The sequence below is a fragment of the Lontra canadensis genome, unplaced genomic scaffold (genome assembly GCF_010015895.1).
Source record: "Lontra canadensis isolate GAN:19392208 unplaced genomic scaffold, GSC_riverotter_1.0 scaffold7, whole genome shotgun sequence".
Classification (NCBI taxonomy): Eukaryota; Metazoa; Chordata; class Mammalia; order Carnivora; family Mustelidae; genus Lontra; species Lontra canadensis.
This window is the reverse complement of record NW_022631001.1, coordinates 33372636-33388983: the sequence shown is the minus strand read 5'-3', so window position 1 is coordinate 33388983 and position 16348 is coordinate 33372636. Positions and strand designations below refer to the sequence as shown.

General features: G+C 42.1%; 1 protein-coding gene across 2 annotated transcripts in view; it reads left to right on the top strand.

Annotated features, from left to right (window-relative positions):
* The first annotated feature begins 2219 nt into the window (after positions 1 to 2219).
* SBF2 (SET binding factor 2) overlaps positions 2220 to 16348 on the top strand; it is a 485581-nt gene continuing 471452 nt past the window's right edge. The window contains exon 1 of one of the 2 annotated variants that reach the window (XM_032853454.1): positions 2220 to 2428. In XM_032853454.1, coding sequence (XP_032709345.1) covers positions 2374 to 2428 — 55 coding nt within the window. In that variant the 5' untranslated portion in view covers positions 2220 to 2373. The remainder of the gene's footprint in view (positions 2429 to 16348) is intronic. The other variant, XM_032853455.1, reaches the window with a different exon arrangement.

Sequence of the window (16348 nt, the reverse complement as noted above, 5' to 3'; positions counted from 1 at the left end):
GTCGTGGGAAGCAGACTCCCGGCTGAGCAGAGAGCCTGATGCGGGGCTGGATCCGAAGAGCCTGGGATCATGATGCTGGGATCATGACCTGAACTTAAGGTTGAGGCTTTAATCCACTGAGCCATCCAGGTGCCCCATAACATTATTTTTTTAAAAGTTTTTTTAATTTAGGTAATCTTTATACCCAACATGTGGTTGGAACTCAAGACCTTGAGACCAAGAGTCACATACTCTTCCGACTGAGTCCGCCAGGTACCCCTTTGCCTTAATTTAAAAAAAAGTAAAATGGGGAAGGAACATGACAGCTGCCTTAAAAATGTGGAACTCTATCTGAAAGATAGATTGTTGTTTTTTCTGGGTAGTTCCAGAGAACAAAATTAGGGGAAGTTACAGGACAACTCTAACATAAATGAGGAAGACCTTTCTAACAACAGGTCTTTTAAACAGTGGAATGGGGGGCTCCTGGTGGCTCAGTCAGTTAAGTGTCTGCCTTCAGCTCAGGTCATGATCTCAGGGTCCTTGGATTGAGTCCCGCATCAGTCTCCCTGCTCAGTGGGGAGTATGCTTCTCTACCCTTCCCCCCCCTTGTGATCTCTCTCTTTCTCAAACAAATAAAACCTAAAATAATAATAATAATAATAAACATAAACATAAATAATGAAAATAAAAATAAACTTCCTTGACTCCCAAGGAAGTAAGGTTACCCCTCACTGAAAGTGATCAAGCTGGATGATGAGCTCTTCAGGGAAGTTATAGAGAGGATTCTTACAAGGCATGTGACTGAGGCTTTTTTTGGTTTAATTATTTTCAAGAGTAATCTGTTATCTTCCCTCCACCCCTGTAACTAGGCTGATTCAGTTTGACCGCAGGCAATTTGCAAACAAATTCCTAGAGTTAAGGTATTCCTTCCCGGGAATTTCAGTTCTAGCATAGCCCAGCCCTCTCAATTTATAGATGAAGAAAGTATAGCACAGAAAGAGGAAATGATCAATTGAACTTTCAGAAGTTGAAACTCCAACCCTCTGGACTTCCAGTTCAGAGTTCAAGCTATTGCAACTTCCTGTTGGTAGTTGGGGGAAATTGTACAATCATCCATTAAAAATAGTTGAGCACCTACTGTATACCAGACACTGGTCAGAGTTCTTAGATATAAATGGTAAGGGTCAAGTCCTCAATTAATGAGTAGTGGTAAGTAACCACGAAGATGATCATATTTGCAAATCACGGAGAGCCCAAAACTTCAGCCTACCACCTGTAACTTATCCAACTACTAAAACTTCCTCAGATACTAACAATTGACAAAGTCATCTGGGTGACTCACCAGCCAAATTCGAAATGATCAATACGAACAGCAAACAAGAAAATGACCTAGATATTTCCTAGATTGGATGATGAGACCCACTAATTCATTTTATTGCATTCTTGAGTAGGGAAGTTGAAGTCACCAGCTGCTCTGGCTTCGAAAGCCCTGTGAACGTCGCAAGCAGAGAAAATGCAGAAGGGAGGGTCTCCCTTGAGAGAGAGACAAAGCCTCTTCCCTCGTACTCCGTTGGATCCCGCCAGTTTAGGAGGATCCCGGTGATACCCTGTTCTTTGGCGGAATCCAGCTCCCCCTCCTTCGCCCCCACTCCCCCGCCCTCTCCCACTTCGGGCACTCCCGGGGAAGCCCAGACCAATCGCCCCCAGCCCACCCAGCACTGAAGCAAGAGGCACCTCAAGATTGCGCAAAAGCCTCTCCCTCCCCCCGCCTGCTCGGTCGCATGTTCCTAAAATTCCCATCTGCACAACATAAACAGGAAACGTGCAGCAAAAGCCCTGGCAGTGCAAATTCCATGCTCCAGTCGAAGGCGGGAGAATCTTGTCTTTGGGAGGGGAGTAGAGCGGGGGAGGGGAAAAAGCAAACTTTCCAGGAGACCCCTCAACCATCCCTGTCTCTTCTAACCAGATCTAGAAAGAAAGAATAGAGAAGGCGGAAGGAAGGACTCCTGCTTTGGAAAAAATAGGGGAGGGGGAGGCGGAGGTGGGTCACGAAGGGACAGCCAGGCTTCAAATGAACCGCCTGGAGTGGCTGAGGTGGCGGGAATACCCCCAGCCGCCTACTCCGCGAACCAGCGGTCGGCGCGGCCCTAGATGCTTCGGAGTGGGCTCACTGCCCGCAAGGGGTTCCCAAGTCAGCGGGGGTGGGGGCGGGGGAGGAGCGGGCGCTCCGCGCGGCGCAGGCGCAGAGTGCGCCTCGGTTGTCAAACATGGCTGAAGTGCCGCCGCTGCCGCTACTGCCGCTGCAGGGAAAATGCTGAGCCCTCCCGGGCCGGGTGGGCGGCGGCGGCGAGGGCGGCTACCGGCACCTGCTTCTCCGGCGCGGCGGCGGCGGCCATGGCCCGGCTGGCTGACTACTTCATCGTAGTAGGCTACGACCACGAGAAGCCAGGTAAGGGTGTGGGGCGGGCGCCGCCCCCAGGCCTCCCCGCCCCCGTCTCCCCTAACCCCCACCCCCCGGCTGCCGTCCAGTGGGCTCTGCGGGGCAGGGCATCGCAGCCGGGAGGCGGGGAGGGCCGGGCAGGGCGGCGGCGGAGCTGCCGGTGGCTGTCCGGCCTTCTTGGCGGGGTTGAGCCTCGCGGTGGGCGTGAGGGACCGGCACGAGGGGAGGGGGAGGGGAAAAGAGGGGGAGGAGGCCGCGTACGCGGGGGCTCAGGGAGGCCCAGCTGGGCCAGCTCGAGGCAAGTCTGGGTGCTGCGACCCTCGCGCTGGAGGAGGCGGGGTACCAGGGGCAGCGCCCTGGCGCTGGCGAGATTGGGCAGGACTGCGGGGTTGGGAGGGCGGGAGCCAACTGTGTTAAGTTCGTCGGGGATAAACTTCTGCCCTGCATCCTGAGTGAGTAACGAGTGACGCAGGGGGCTGTCCTCTCCAAAAGGAAATGCTGAGAGAGTCCAGTGCTACTTTACCCCTGCGTTGTTGGGGGCCTGTCTAGTCACCGCCCCAGTGAACGCGTGGTACCGGGGAGGGGGAGAGGATCCTTGCACTTTTAAACATTTCTAGGAAATGCTCCCTCTTCTTTCAGGACAGATATGACAGTCATTTCAGAGTGTCTGAACACTCTCTTTAAGTAAGGACAGTCAGCCGACCGCTGAAAGTCTTGCTTCACGTTGATTTGCGGTTTAAAAATTTTTTTTTTTATTAAAAAGGGTTTTTTTTTTTTTAGTGTAGTTGATATGCAGTGTTCAATGTGTGTTTTAATTATTCTTATGATTCATCACAAAACTTTCTTCATAAGGAGCAATTTGGCAAATGCTTTGTATTTCAGTTTCATGATGGACTTGTGCAACTTAAAGTTCAGGGTTCATGCACGTTTATTTTGTATTTGCATTTCATTGTATTACTGTATAGCTAAGCGGAATGTAATAAACTGAACTGGGAAGCACAGCAATTTCAGGGTATTTCCAGTTGCACGTTTGCAAGGAATTTTAGATAGCGGCAGACAAGGCCCTTCATCTTTTGGAGGAGATGCTTCGATTGTGCTTTGCTGATAGTTACAGCCTTTTGTAAGTGGCAGAATGTCATTGTTCTACCCACTCTTGGTCAATTGCCCTTTTCACTATTACTCTTCTAATAACTTCCTTTAGTGGGGTTTTATATTTTTAAATCTTTCACTATTCACAACCTGATTGAGGTCAATTGTTAAGAGAAGGGGTTGGGCTGTATTTAAAGTGTCTTCTGGCTCCAACATTTGATTTCCTAGTAATTTTGCATAGTCTGGTGTCTAACCAAGATTAACAACATGAAGAATTACAGTTTATTTTTAACATTATTTCACTTTTATCAACATTGTTTTTTTTCCTCACTTTAAACTGAAACAATCAGGGGTGTCTGGGTGGCTCCCTGGGTTAAGCCTCTGCCTTTGGCTCCTGTCATGGTCTCTCAGTCATGGTCTTGGAGTCCTAGGATGGAGCCCCACATTGGGCTCTCTGCTCAACAGGGAGCCTGCTTCTCTGCCTACTTGTGATCTCTCTCTCTGTCAAATAAATAAATAAAATCTTAAAAAAAAAAAACACCAAAAACCTGAAACAATCATGTACTTGAAGAAAACTTGCAAGTAAAGTACAAAGAACTTTTTCTCTGAACCATTTGAGAGGAAGCTGCTGACCTGATGCCCTATCACCACAGAATGCTTTAGTGTGCATTTTTTTTTTTTTTTTTTTTTTACAAACAAGAATATTCTCCTGCATAATCACAATGCAGTTATCAGAATCAGGAAATTTGTACTGATAAAGTACTCCATTTAGTTTTCAGACTGGTTCAAGCTTTGTTGATTTTGCTGTTAATCTTTCTACTGGCAAAAGGATCCCATTCAGAATTATATGTTGCATATCCTTGTTGTATCTCTTTAGTCTTCATTCTGGAACAGTTCCTCCATCTTCTCTTGACTTTCATAACCTTGACATTTATGAAGATTACAGGGCAGTTATTTTGTAGAATGCCCCTCAATTTGGGATTATCTGTTCTCTTATTTATTAGATACATACAGGTTAAATACTTGGGTAGAAAAATCACAAAAGTGATGCTCATTGCAGTCTATCAGGTGGTACACAATTTCAGTTTATCCCATCACTGGTGATTTTTTACTTTGATTACTTACTTGATATAAGCAATGCCTGCTGGGGTTCCTCACTACAAAGTTAATATGTAATTGTTAATACATAGTTTTGTGTGGAGTACTTTGAAACTATGTAAATATATTGTTTCTCATCTAACTTTTAAGAACTTTTTTTTTTTTTTAAGATTTTATTTATTTGACAGAGATCACAAGTAGCCAGAGAGGCAGGCAGAGAGACAGAGGAAGCAGGCTCCCTGCTGAGCAGAGAGCCCAATGTGGGGTTGGATCCCAGGACCCTGGGATCATGACCTGAGCCGAAGGCAGAGGCTTTAACCCACTGAGCCACCCAGGTGCCCCTCCTCATCTAACTTTTAATGTATTCCTGTATTTCTATCTGTATGAATATTTTTTAGTGGATTATATTCTATTACTATTTTTTTTTTAAATTTTATTTATTTATTTAACAGAGAGAGACGCAGTGAGATAGGGAACACAAGCAGGGGCAGTGGGAAAGGGAGAAGCAGGCTTCCCGCTGAGCAGGGAGCCAGATGCGGATGGCGGGCTTGATACCAGGACCACTGTGATCATGACCTGAGCTGAAGGCAGATGCCCAGTGACTGAGCCACCCAGGCGCCCCTACTATTTATTTTGATGTTTAGATTGTTCTTCATTTGGCCAATACGAGCTCATTCAGGCTGGCTTTTGTGTCCTTATAACATGTCACCATCTTTCCTTGAGCATGTCTTTACTTTTACGCACAGATTTATCCTATATCGTACCTGCCTTAGTCCTGCAGTTGGCTGTTTCTCGGACATTTTGAAGCTACAATCTCAGTGCTAATATGTTTGTTGTTGTTGGGTTGTTAATGTTCCCACACCCTCTTAATGGATGAAGCTGGGAATACATAGATGTATGTACACACACATTTATATCTATATTTATTTATCTGCATATATTGTAAATGATGAGTTCACACTAGTACTTCCCATTTCAGTATAAGTTCTAGTTCTTTTCTTTTTCATATTTGTAGTAGTTGTCTCTCATGGTAAGAAATATATATATATATATATACACTCATATATATGAGTATATATACTCATATATAGATATAGATATGCATATACATATATTATGAGATATAATACTCTTCTCTCATAGTAAGAAATCTGGCTTCCATTATCCTTAATATATTTACTTATTTTTACTTATTTGTTCATATCTTCCTGTATTTAAACAAACTTTCATATTTGCTACCACCCTCTCCTCTCCTGGATGCCTTTTTTCTCTGCTGATTCTTCCTTATATCCCTTGCATTCTGCTACCCCTGTAAGAAGCTAACAGCCCATACTAGGATGTCCCAATTTAGGGATACCTTCTTCAACCTGCTCTAACACCCCATGTTAGCTTCCTCGCTGTTTCTGGATGTATTTCTCACCCCAGTTAGGCTCTGATACTCTAAATTGGACTGCTTTCATGTGAAGACATCCTCTTCACTCTGTGAGACCTAGTGTCTCATGCAAGGTTGCCCCTCTGTGTTGACACCCTCTTCCAGTGCTTGGGTTGAACACATGTCTTCTTCCCATATGGACTCCTTTCTTGGTTCACTTGGGCTCTGACAACCCCTACCACACTTAGGGCTAACATGATTACTCACCATCCCACAGGAGGGAAAGGGAAGATTATTTTATTATTTTTATTATTATGTATTATTTTTTGGTGGAGATAGAGAAAAAGAGAGAATCCTAAGCCGGCTCAGGCCCAGCCACTTGAGCCATGCAGGGCTCGATCTCACATTGCTGAAATCATGACCAGAGCCGAAATCAAGAGTTCAGACGTCTAACTGACTGAGCCACCAGGGTGACCTATTTTTAATTTTTAATTTTTTATTATTTTTTTATTTTTATTTTTTTAAGATTTTATTTACTTATTTGATAGAGAGACACAGCGAGAGAGGGAACACAAGCCGGGGAAGTGGGAGAGGGAGAAGCAGGCTTCCTGCCAAGCAGGGAGCCTAGTGCTGGGCTCCATCCCAGGACCCTGGGATTATGACCTGAGCCGAAGACAGATCCTTAACCAACTGAGCCACCCAGGTGCCCCTATTTTTTATTTTTTAGTAAGCTCTGCATCACACATGAAGCTCCAGCTCACAATCCCGAGGTCAAGAGTCGCACGCTGTACTGAGCCAGCCCGCCACCCCAGGGAAGATTATTTTTTTAAGTAACAAAATCCAGAAGCTTTTATAAATTGTACAATCTGGATAGTAAAATGTATGATTTTATTATATATTTTTTTTACTTGGGATAATTTTTCTTTCGTCACATTTTTTGAAGTATAATTTACGTATAGTAAATTCACCTTTTAAACTGAACAATTCAGTGAGTTTTGACAGGTGTATACATAAATGTAGCCACTACCCCAATTAAGGTATAGGTATAGAACATTTCTGTCCCTACAAAATGTTCTTTTGGGACACCTGGGTGGCGTAATTGGTTAATAGGTTAAATGTCTGACTTTAGTTCAAGTCATGATCTCAGGGTCTTGGGATAGAGCTGGCCTCTGGCTCTGCACTTGGCAGGGAGTCTGTTTGTCCCTCTTCTCCCTCTACCCATCCTCTGCTTGTGCTCTGTTTCTCTCTCAAATAAATAAAATATCTTTAAAAAAAAAAAAAAAAAAGGAGTTCTCTCTGACCCTGTGAAGTTAGTTCCCTCCCTAGCCTGTGGCAATTACTGATCTGTCTTCCGTCCTTTTGTTTTTAATTTTATTTATTTATTTTTAGAATGTCATCTAAATGGAATTATATAGTTTTCTATGTCTGGCTTTTTTTCTACTTAAAATATGTTTGAGGGGCACCTGGGTGGCTCAGTGGGTTAAAGCCTCTGCCTTCGGCATTCGTCATGATCCTAGGGTTCTGGGATCGAGCCCCGCATGGGTGCTCTGCTCAGCGGGGAGCCTGCTTCCCTTCCTCTCTCTCTGCCTGCCTCTCTGCCTACTTGTGATCTCTGTCAAATAAATAAATAAAATCTTTAAAAAAAATATGTTTGAGATTTATCCATTTTATATGCATTGTCAGTTCCTTTTTGTTATTGAATATAGTACAATTTATTTATCAATTCACCGGTTGGTAGAAATTTGAGTTTCCAGTTTTTAGCTATGAGAACAAAGTTATTCTGGACATTTACATACAGATCTTTGAGTGTTCATATGGTTTCATTTCTCTTGGGTAAATACATGGGAGAAGAATTGCTGGGTCATATGATGTGTCTGTTTAGCTTGCTGTGAAACTGCCACCAAACTATTTTCCAAACTGTGCCATTTTGCATACTTCAGCAATGTATAAAGATTCCAGTTAACCTTTTTATTCTATTTATTTATTAAAAAAAGATTTTATTTATATATTTATTTGTTAGAAAGAGAGAACACAAGCAGGCAGAGTGGTAGGCACAGGTAGAGAGAGAAGCAGGCTCCCCGCTGAGCAAGGACCCTGATGTAGGACTCTATTCCAGGACCCTGGGACCATCACCCGAGCCAAAGGCAGCGGCTTACTTGCCTGAGCCACCTAGGCATCTCATTTTATTTATTTTTATTACTTAAAATAAAAAAAAAAAAAACAACTTATAGCCATTCTAGTGGATATGTTGTGGTATCTCATTGTGGGTTCAATTTATATTTTCCTGGTTACTAGTGATATTAGTCAGCTTTTCATGTATTTATTGCATTTGAATATTTTTTGCAAAGTCTCAAGATCAAATTTTCTTTTCTATTTGATTGCTTAGCTTCTTATTATTAAGGTTTTTGTTTTTGTTTTTTAATTTCAAATACAGGGGTGCCTGGGTGGCTCCATCAGTTAAGCATCTGACTCTTTTTAAAAAAGATTTATTTAGGGGCACGTGGATGGCTCAGTGGGTTAAAGCCTCTGCCTTCGGCTCAGATCATGATCCCAGGGTCCTGGGATCTAGCCCTGCATTGGGCTCTCTGCTCAGCGGTGAGCCTGCTTCCCCCTCTCTCTCTGCCTGCCTCTCTGCCTACTTGTGATCTCTGTCTGTCAAATAAATAAATAAAAAAACGTAAAAAAAAAATTATTTATTTATTTATTTATTTATTTGAGAGACGGAGAGTGTGCAGGGGGAGGGCAGACAGAGAGGGGAAGCAGATTCCCTGCTGAGTGGGTTTAATCCTATGACCCTGAGATCATGACCTGAGTGGAAACTAAGAGTTGGTTGCTCAACCAACAGAGCCATTCAGGTGCCCTAAGCACGGGACTCTTAATCTCAGCTCATGTCTTGATCTCAGGGTTGTGAGTTCAAGCCCCACGCTGGGCTCCACGCCAGGTGCGGAGCTTGCTTTAAAGATAGATAGATAGATAGGTAAATTAATTTCAGATACAAGTCTTTATCAGGTATTTTGTAAATAATTTCTTTCAGTCTGTGGTTTGCCTTTTCCTTGTTGTCGTCTTCTTTTTTTTTTTTTTTAAGATTTTATTTATTTATTTGACAAATCTTAAAAAAAATGTCTTTTGAAGAGCACATTTTTTTTAAGTTGGTTGTTTCTTTCTTTTTCCTTTTAAGATTTTATTTATTTATTTGACAGAGAGAGAGATCAGAAGTAGGCAGAGAGAGTGGGGGGAAGCAGGCTCCCTGCTGAGCAGAGAGCCTGATGCAGGGCTGGATCCCAGGACCCTGAGATCATGACCAGAGCCAAAGGCAGAGGCTTTAACCCACTGAGCCACCCAGGTGTCCCAAAGAACAGGTGTTTTAATTTGGGATAACTTTTTAGACGTTTGAATACTTTTATATCTTGAATTGTATCCTTTGAGTTGTCCTTTTTATGTAAAGCCTGCTGAAAAACTTATTGGAAGAAAATCCGCTAAATTTGTGTACTTTGAATTGTAAATGAAGAAAGAATAAACCTAATTGATTCTGTAAATCTTTATTATAAAGCTTTCTTTGGAAGTTAGTATGATTTTATTACCCAAATCTCTCTAAAGCTAATCAGATTATGATAATATGATACTGAAATTTTGTGTGCTTATTACCACAATATTCCTGGAATTATTCAATCAATGCAGTCTATATTGTTCCTAAAGTGTCTTTTCCATTAGTAATCCTTCTCAGTTGAATTTTTCCATATATCTACATATCTATATTAAAATTGAATTGAAAGACAAAAAACCTTGTCTTTTGAAAAATTGCATTTACAAACTGGAAAAAATAATCCATGCTATTTGAATTGTATACAAAGAAGAGTGCTTGGCACATAGTAGTTATTTAATAAAGATGTTTGAATGAATACACAATTGCTGAAAATATAAAAAGCTGTAAGGAAGGCGTGTGGTTATGAAAGGATAACGAGGGATTTTTGTGGTGATAGAACTATTTTGTATCTTTACTGGGTGGCAAATACATGAGCCTTCATTTGCGATAAATTACATAGAAGTAAATACACACAACAAATGTGAATAAATGCAGTAAAACTGGGGGGCTCTGAATAAGGAAGTAGATTGTATTAAAGTCAATATCTTGATGTTGATAATGTAGTATGATTTTACAAGATACTGCTATTGGGAGAAACTGGGTAAAGAGAAATGGGATTTCTGTGTTAGTTTTCACAGCGATCTCAAAATAAATAAATAAATAAATAAAAGTTGTAAGAGGGGCACCTGGAGGGCTCAGTGGGTAGGGCATGTGACTTGATATCAGAGTCATGAGTTGAAGCCCCACGTTGGGTGTGGAACCTACTTAAAAAAATAAGTAAAATAGAAAAGCTATAAGATAAAGCTATAAGGGGCTCCTGGGTGGTTCAGTGGGTTAAGCCTCTGCCTTAGGCTCAGGTCATGGTCTCAGGGTCTTGTGATTGAACCCCGCATTGGGCTCTCTGCTCAGCAGGGAGTAATCCTCAGCAGGGAGTCAGTAGTCCTGACTCCCCCTCTCCCATTGCCTGCCTCTTTGCCTACTTGTGATCTCTCTCTCTCTGTGTCATATAAATAAATAAATCTTAAAAAAAAAGATAAAGCTATAAGATAAAAAGATGCTAGTAGTATTCTTACTTTTTCCTAAATGTTGATGACATAAGGAAAGGTTATTCTGTAAAATTCCAGGGAAATTCCACATCATCTTCAGTGGCTGAATTATTACATCTTAGGGGTATATTAATTTAACTTTATCATTTGTTATTGGGTATTTAATGTATTTCCAGTTTTGTATTCTTATACTGTCATGCTGAGGAGAACATACCTTCAAAACCACTGATTTTGGGAGCCTGGGTGACTCAGTTGTTAAGCATCTGCCTTCAGCTCAGGTCATGATCCCAGGGTCCTGGGATCGGGCCCCACATGGGCTCCCTGATCAGCGGGAAGCCTCCTTCTCCCTCTCCCCCTGCTTGTGTTCCCTATCTCACTGTGTCTCTTTCTGTCAAATAAATAAAATTTTAAAAAGAAACCCCAAACACTATTTTATGACAGTTTGATTTTGATAATTTGAAATTAAGACTTTATTTTCCTAACTTTGCATATGACTATGCACAGTATTTAGGAAGTTAGGAAATATCATTTGTTTCTTTTTTTTTAAAATTTTATAGATTTTATTTATTTATTAGAGAGATAGAGAACACAAGTAGGCAGAGCAGCAGGCAGAGGGAGAGGGAGAAGCAGGCTGTCTGCTGAGGAGGGAGCCTGATTTCAGGGCCCCATCCCAGGACCCTGGTACCATGACTTGAGCCCAAAGGCAACTGCTTAACCCACTGAGCCACCCAGGTGCCCCTATCATTTGTTTCTAAGAGGTGAAGTTGTTTGGTGAACTCTATCTCTCTCTCTCTTTTTTTTTAAGATTTTATTTATTTATTTGAGAGAGAGTGAGAGAGCACAAGCAAGAGGGGGGAGGAAGGAGAGGGAGAAGCAAGCTCCCAGCTGAGCAGGGAGCCTGATGCAGGGGCTTGATTCCATGACCTGAGCTGAGGGCAGATGCTTAACCAGCTGAGCCACCCAGGTGCACCACGCCCCCCAACTCCAACGATTTTTATTTTTCTTTACTTTTTTTAAAGGTTTGTTTTGTTTTGTTGTTTATTTATTTGTCAGAGAGAGAGAGAAAGACTACAGGTAGGGGGAGTGGCAGCTCGAGGGAGAAGCAGGCTCCATTCTGAGCAGGGAGCCTGATGTGGGACTCAATCCCAGGACCCTGGGATCATGACCAGAGCCAAAGGCAGATGCTTAACCAACTGAGCTATTCAGGCATTCCTATCTTTTTCTTTTTGTTCTTACTTTCTTTTACTCTTACTGTGATTTGTCCAAGAAAAATTGATAATGACCGCATGGGTTAAATCCTTTATATGACTTTACTTTTTTCTTTTTATTTTACTTTTATTTTAACTTAAATATCTTTTTTAATTTTTATTTTTTAAAAACTAGGCTCTGTAGCAAATGTGGAGCTTGAACTCATGACCCTGAGATCAAGAATTTTGTGTTCTACTGATTGAACCAGCCAGGCACCACTCTTTTTGTTTATTTTTGCTGTCCATTAATACATTTAGAATTTAATCCATTTATCTATATCGTATTTAACCTGGAGTCAAGTATCTTAATCATTTGACATTCTTGTATTCTTTCATATCAACCCACTTAAGTTTACTAGAGAAAGGTTTGAAGTACTTCCTAGATATTTCGTTAGTTTTATTTAGGGAGTAGGAGTGAGTTAAGCTAAGAGATAAACTTTTGCACAATGTTTGAAATACAGTTTGAGATATTTTAAAGATTGATAATTGTTTTTTTTGTTTTTTTGTTTTTGTTTTTGTTTTTTAAGATTTTATTTATTTATTTGACAGACAGAGATCACAAGTAGGCAGAGAGGCAGGCAGAGAGAGAGGAGGAAGCAGGCTCCCCGCTGAGCAGAGAGCCCCATGCGGGGCTTGATCCCAGAACCCCGAGATCGTGACCTGAGCCGAAGGCAGAGGCTTAACCCACTGAGCCACCCAGGCGCCCCGATAATTGGTTATTATTGAACCATTGTAATTCATAGTCAGCCTGGGTGTCTTCCCCTTCCGCATTCTGTATTGAAGTACAGTAGTTGGGATTTCATGGTTGGCTGTTGCCAGCTGTCCAGCACCATTTGGGATTCATTGCCTTGACAAGTATTTATTGCTTTTCCAGGCATTGTGCTAAGTCCTAGAACAAAAACAAAGAATAAGTGTAAGATGCTATCCCTACCTCAGTTATTAATGGGGACGGTCTTGAAATGATATGGATCCACTTTACTGAGAGAAAGATGAAACTTCTTATGAGAGGTGGTGTTTAAGCCAAGTTATGTAGGATGAATAAGCTCTGCCATGTGGAAAAGATAGTAAAGGAGATTAAAGGCAGAGAGAAAAACATGTAAAGGTGTGAATGTCTTGTTTCAGGAATGGAGAGAAATACAGTGTAAATGGGAATTGAAGTGAACTTTGCTAGAGTGGGTTCAGGTAGGATTATGAAAAGTTCTGGGTCAGGAGATAAGTGAAAATTAGAGATTTAATTTGGCAATTACCAATATCCAAGTGATTGGCAGATAGAAAGAAAAAAGTGAGATTTTTGAGGAATGTGTGTAGAAGGAAAAGAGGAGTGGCCTAAGGATTGAACCCAGAGAAAACTCAATATTTAAGGGGTAGATAGAGCAGTAATAGTCAGGAATTGTCAGAGGTATTGCAAGAGAACTGGGATAATGTGGTATCATGGAAACCTTGGGTGTAGAGAATTTTGAGGAGGAGGAAATGATGAATGTCAAAGGTCTCAAGATGTCATGTATAATGAGGACTAACAATAGTGTCTTAGTCCAATTGTGTTGCTATAACAAACAGCCATAAACTGAGTAGCTTAAACAAGAAACATGTATTTCTCACAGTTCTGGAGGCTGTAAAGTCCAAGATCAAGGCCCAGGCTGATTCAGGGTCTTGTGAGGGCTGGCTTCCTGGCTCAATGATAGCATTCTTCCTATCATATCCTCACATGGTGGTGGTTGCAAGGGAAGTCTCTGGGGCCTATTTTATAAGGGCACTAATCTTACTCTTGAGCTCATGTGACCTAGTCACCTCCAGATACTATCATTTTGGTATCTATATTGGTATACTATCATTTGTCCAAATGCTAGGACACTGGAGGTTAGGTCTCAACATATGAATTTTGGGGGGACACAGTCTATGGCAAATAGGCTCATGGACTTGAAAATAAGGATAGTGACTTTAGAACATTACAGTAGAGTTGTGGGGGGCCATAGCCATTTTGATAAATTGCATCCTAAGTCATAGGTTGTATAAGCTTCACAGAATCTAATTTATTATCTTTTTAGAAGCTCACGATGACCTGCCTCCCATGGCTTGTGGGAAGTGGAAAGAGGAGTTAGAGGTGATGTCAAAATTCTAAACATGAAAGTCAGAGATATTTGTGATACCATGACTTAAATAGGTTGAAAATCTTTTTCCCTTGACCGACCTTTCTTTCTTTCTTTCTTTCTTTCTTTCTTTCTTTCTTTCTTTCTTTCTTTCTTTTTTCAAGATTTTATTTATTCATTTGACAGACAGAGATCACAAGTAGGCAGAGAGGCAGACAGAGAGAGAGGAAGGGAAGTAGGCTCCCCGCTGAGCAGAGAGCCCCAGGGGGGGCTCGATCCCAGAACCCTGGGATCATGACCTGAGCCGAAGGCAGAGGCTTTAACCCACTTAGCCACCCAGGTGCCCCTCTCTTGACATTTCTTATTTGTCTTTTTGGGCTTGGAAGATGATGGGGTTTTACTTTATAGCCATCCAAATGGAGACTTCAGAGAAGGGGACAGGTAGGGGCTGGACACAAAGACTTGAGAGTCATTATGATAGAGCTATGACACCGTGAACGCCCTCAGAAAGTTGGTGTAGAGTGGAAGAATAGAGGACCAAGGACTGAGTTTTGGGTAGTCTATTGCAAGGAAGATTGAAAGTAAAAGGAGCCATAGAAGAAGGATTGGAAAGTTTGGGAGAGACATTTGGAGGGTGATAGAACCTCTGATTTTTGGTTGGTCATGTGGCCATGCAGGGACAGATTCCAAGTTTTGTTTCTTTTTGTTCCCCCACCGTTTTTTTTTTCCTCCTCTCATTTTCATGTTTCTAAGAAATATAGAAGTGAATAAGTTCTGGGCAGTTTGATATAAGTGGAAATGAGCTCAATATCCCAAAAATAGCCTTAAAGGGTGTACCTTCCTAGTTTTTCTCTTTCCTGAGACTGGCCTGCTGATAGAAAGACTGGAGCTCCAGTAGGCATCTTGGCCATGTAAAGGAGGGCCCACACCCTAGAAAGAACCTGGGCTTTAATGATATATAGTGGGATTGTCGTAACTGTCTTCTGAATTTTTTTTTTTTTAAAGATTTTATTTATTTATTTGACAGAGAGAGATCACAAGTAGATGGAGAGGCAGGCAGAGAGAGAGAGAGAGAGAGAGGGAAGCAGGCTCCCTGCGGAGCAGAGAGCCTGATGCGGGACTCGATCCCAGGACCCTGAGATCATGACCTGAGCCGAAGGCAGCGGCTTAACTCACTGAGCCACCCAGGCGCCCCTGTCTTCTGAATTTTTTAAAAAGATTTTATTCATTTATTAGAGATAGAGAGCGCAGGTAGAGGGAGAGGGAGAAGCAGGCTTCCCGCTGAGCAAGGAGTCCGAGGTGGAGCTCCATTCCAGATCCTGGGATCATGACCTGAGCTGAAGGCAGATCCTTTTTTTTTTTAAGGATTTTATTTATTTGACTCACAGAGAGAGAGATCACAAGTAGACAGAGAGGCAGGCAGAGAGAGGAGGAAACAGGCTCCCCGCTGAGCAGAGAGCCCAATGCAGGGCTTGATCCCAGAACCCTGGGATCATGACCTGAGCTGAAGGCAGAGGCTTTAACCCACTGAGCCACCCAGGCACCCCTGAAGGCAGATCCTTAACCGACTGAGCCACCCAGGCGTCCTGAGGGTTTTTTTTGTTTGTTTGTTTGTTGGTTTGTTTACATGAAAGATGATAACCTTATATGGTTAAACTACTATAAATTAGAGTTTTCTGTGTTGGAAGTCCAGAGTCATAGAAAGTGAAGGAACATTTCTCAGTGTCAGGTGTAGCAGAGAGACCACTGACATGTGGAGTTAATCAAGATCTTTGCATTTCATAAAATCAGAGACAGAGAGACCACAAGCAGGGGAAGAGGCGGAGGGAGAGGGAGAAGCAGACTCCCTGCTGAGCTGGGAGCCTGACATGGGGCTTGATCCCAGGATCTCGAGATTATGACCTGAGCGAAAGGCAGACACTTAACCATCTGAGCCACCAGGCACCCCTAGAGGTTTTTTTTTGTTTTTTTTTTTTTTTAACTATGTTTCATTATTTACTGAAAAAAATGAAAAAGTAATTTTGCCTATGTAAATATTTCATACAACTACTGCCTAAGTTTAGATGAATTTCAGACAGGCTAGATTTTTTAAAAAAATGTTATGTATGGTTCTACAGACAATTGATTATTTTGGAATTAGGAACAAAAAGATTAAGAAAGTAAAAAATTGTATTTTAAGGGAGCCTTGACACTTTTATAGGAAATATCAGAGAAGTAATCTTCACTTTTTAAAATGTTTTAACAAGGGTGCCTGGGTGGCTCAGTGGGTTGGGCCGCTGCCTTCGGCTCGGGTCATGATCTCAGGGTCCTAGGATCGCGTCCCGCATCGGGCTCTCTGCTCCGCGGGGAGCCTGCTTCCCTCTCTCTCTCTCTCTCTGCCTGCCTCTCTGCCTACTTGTGATCTCTC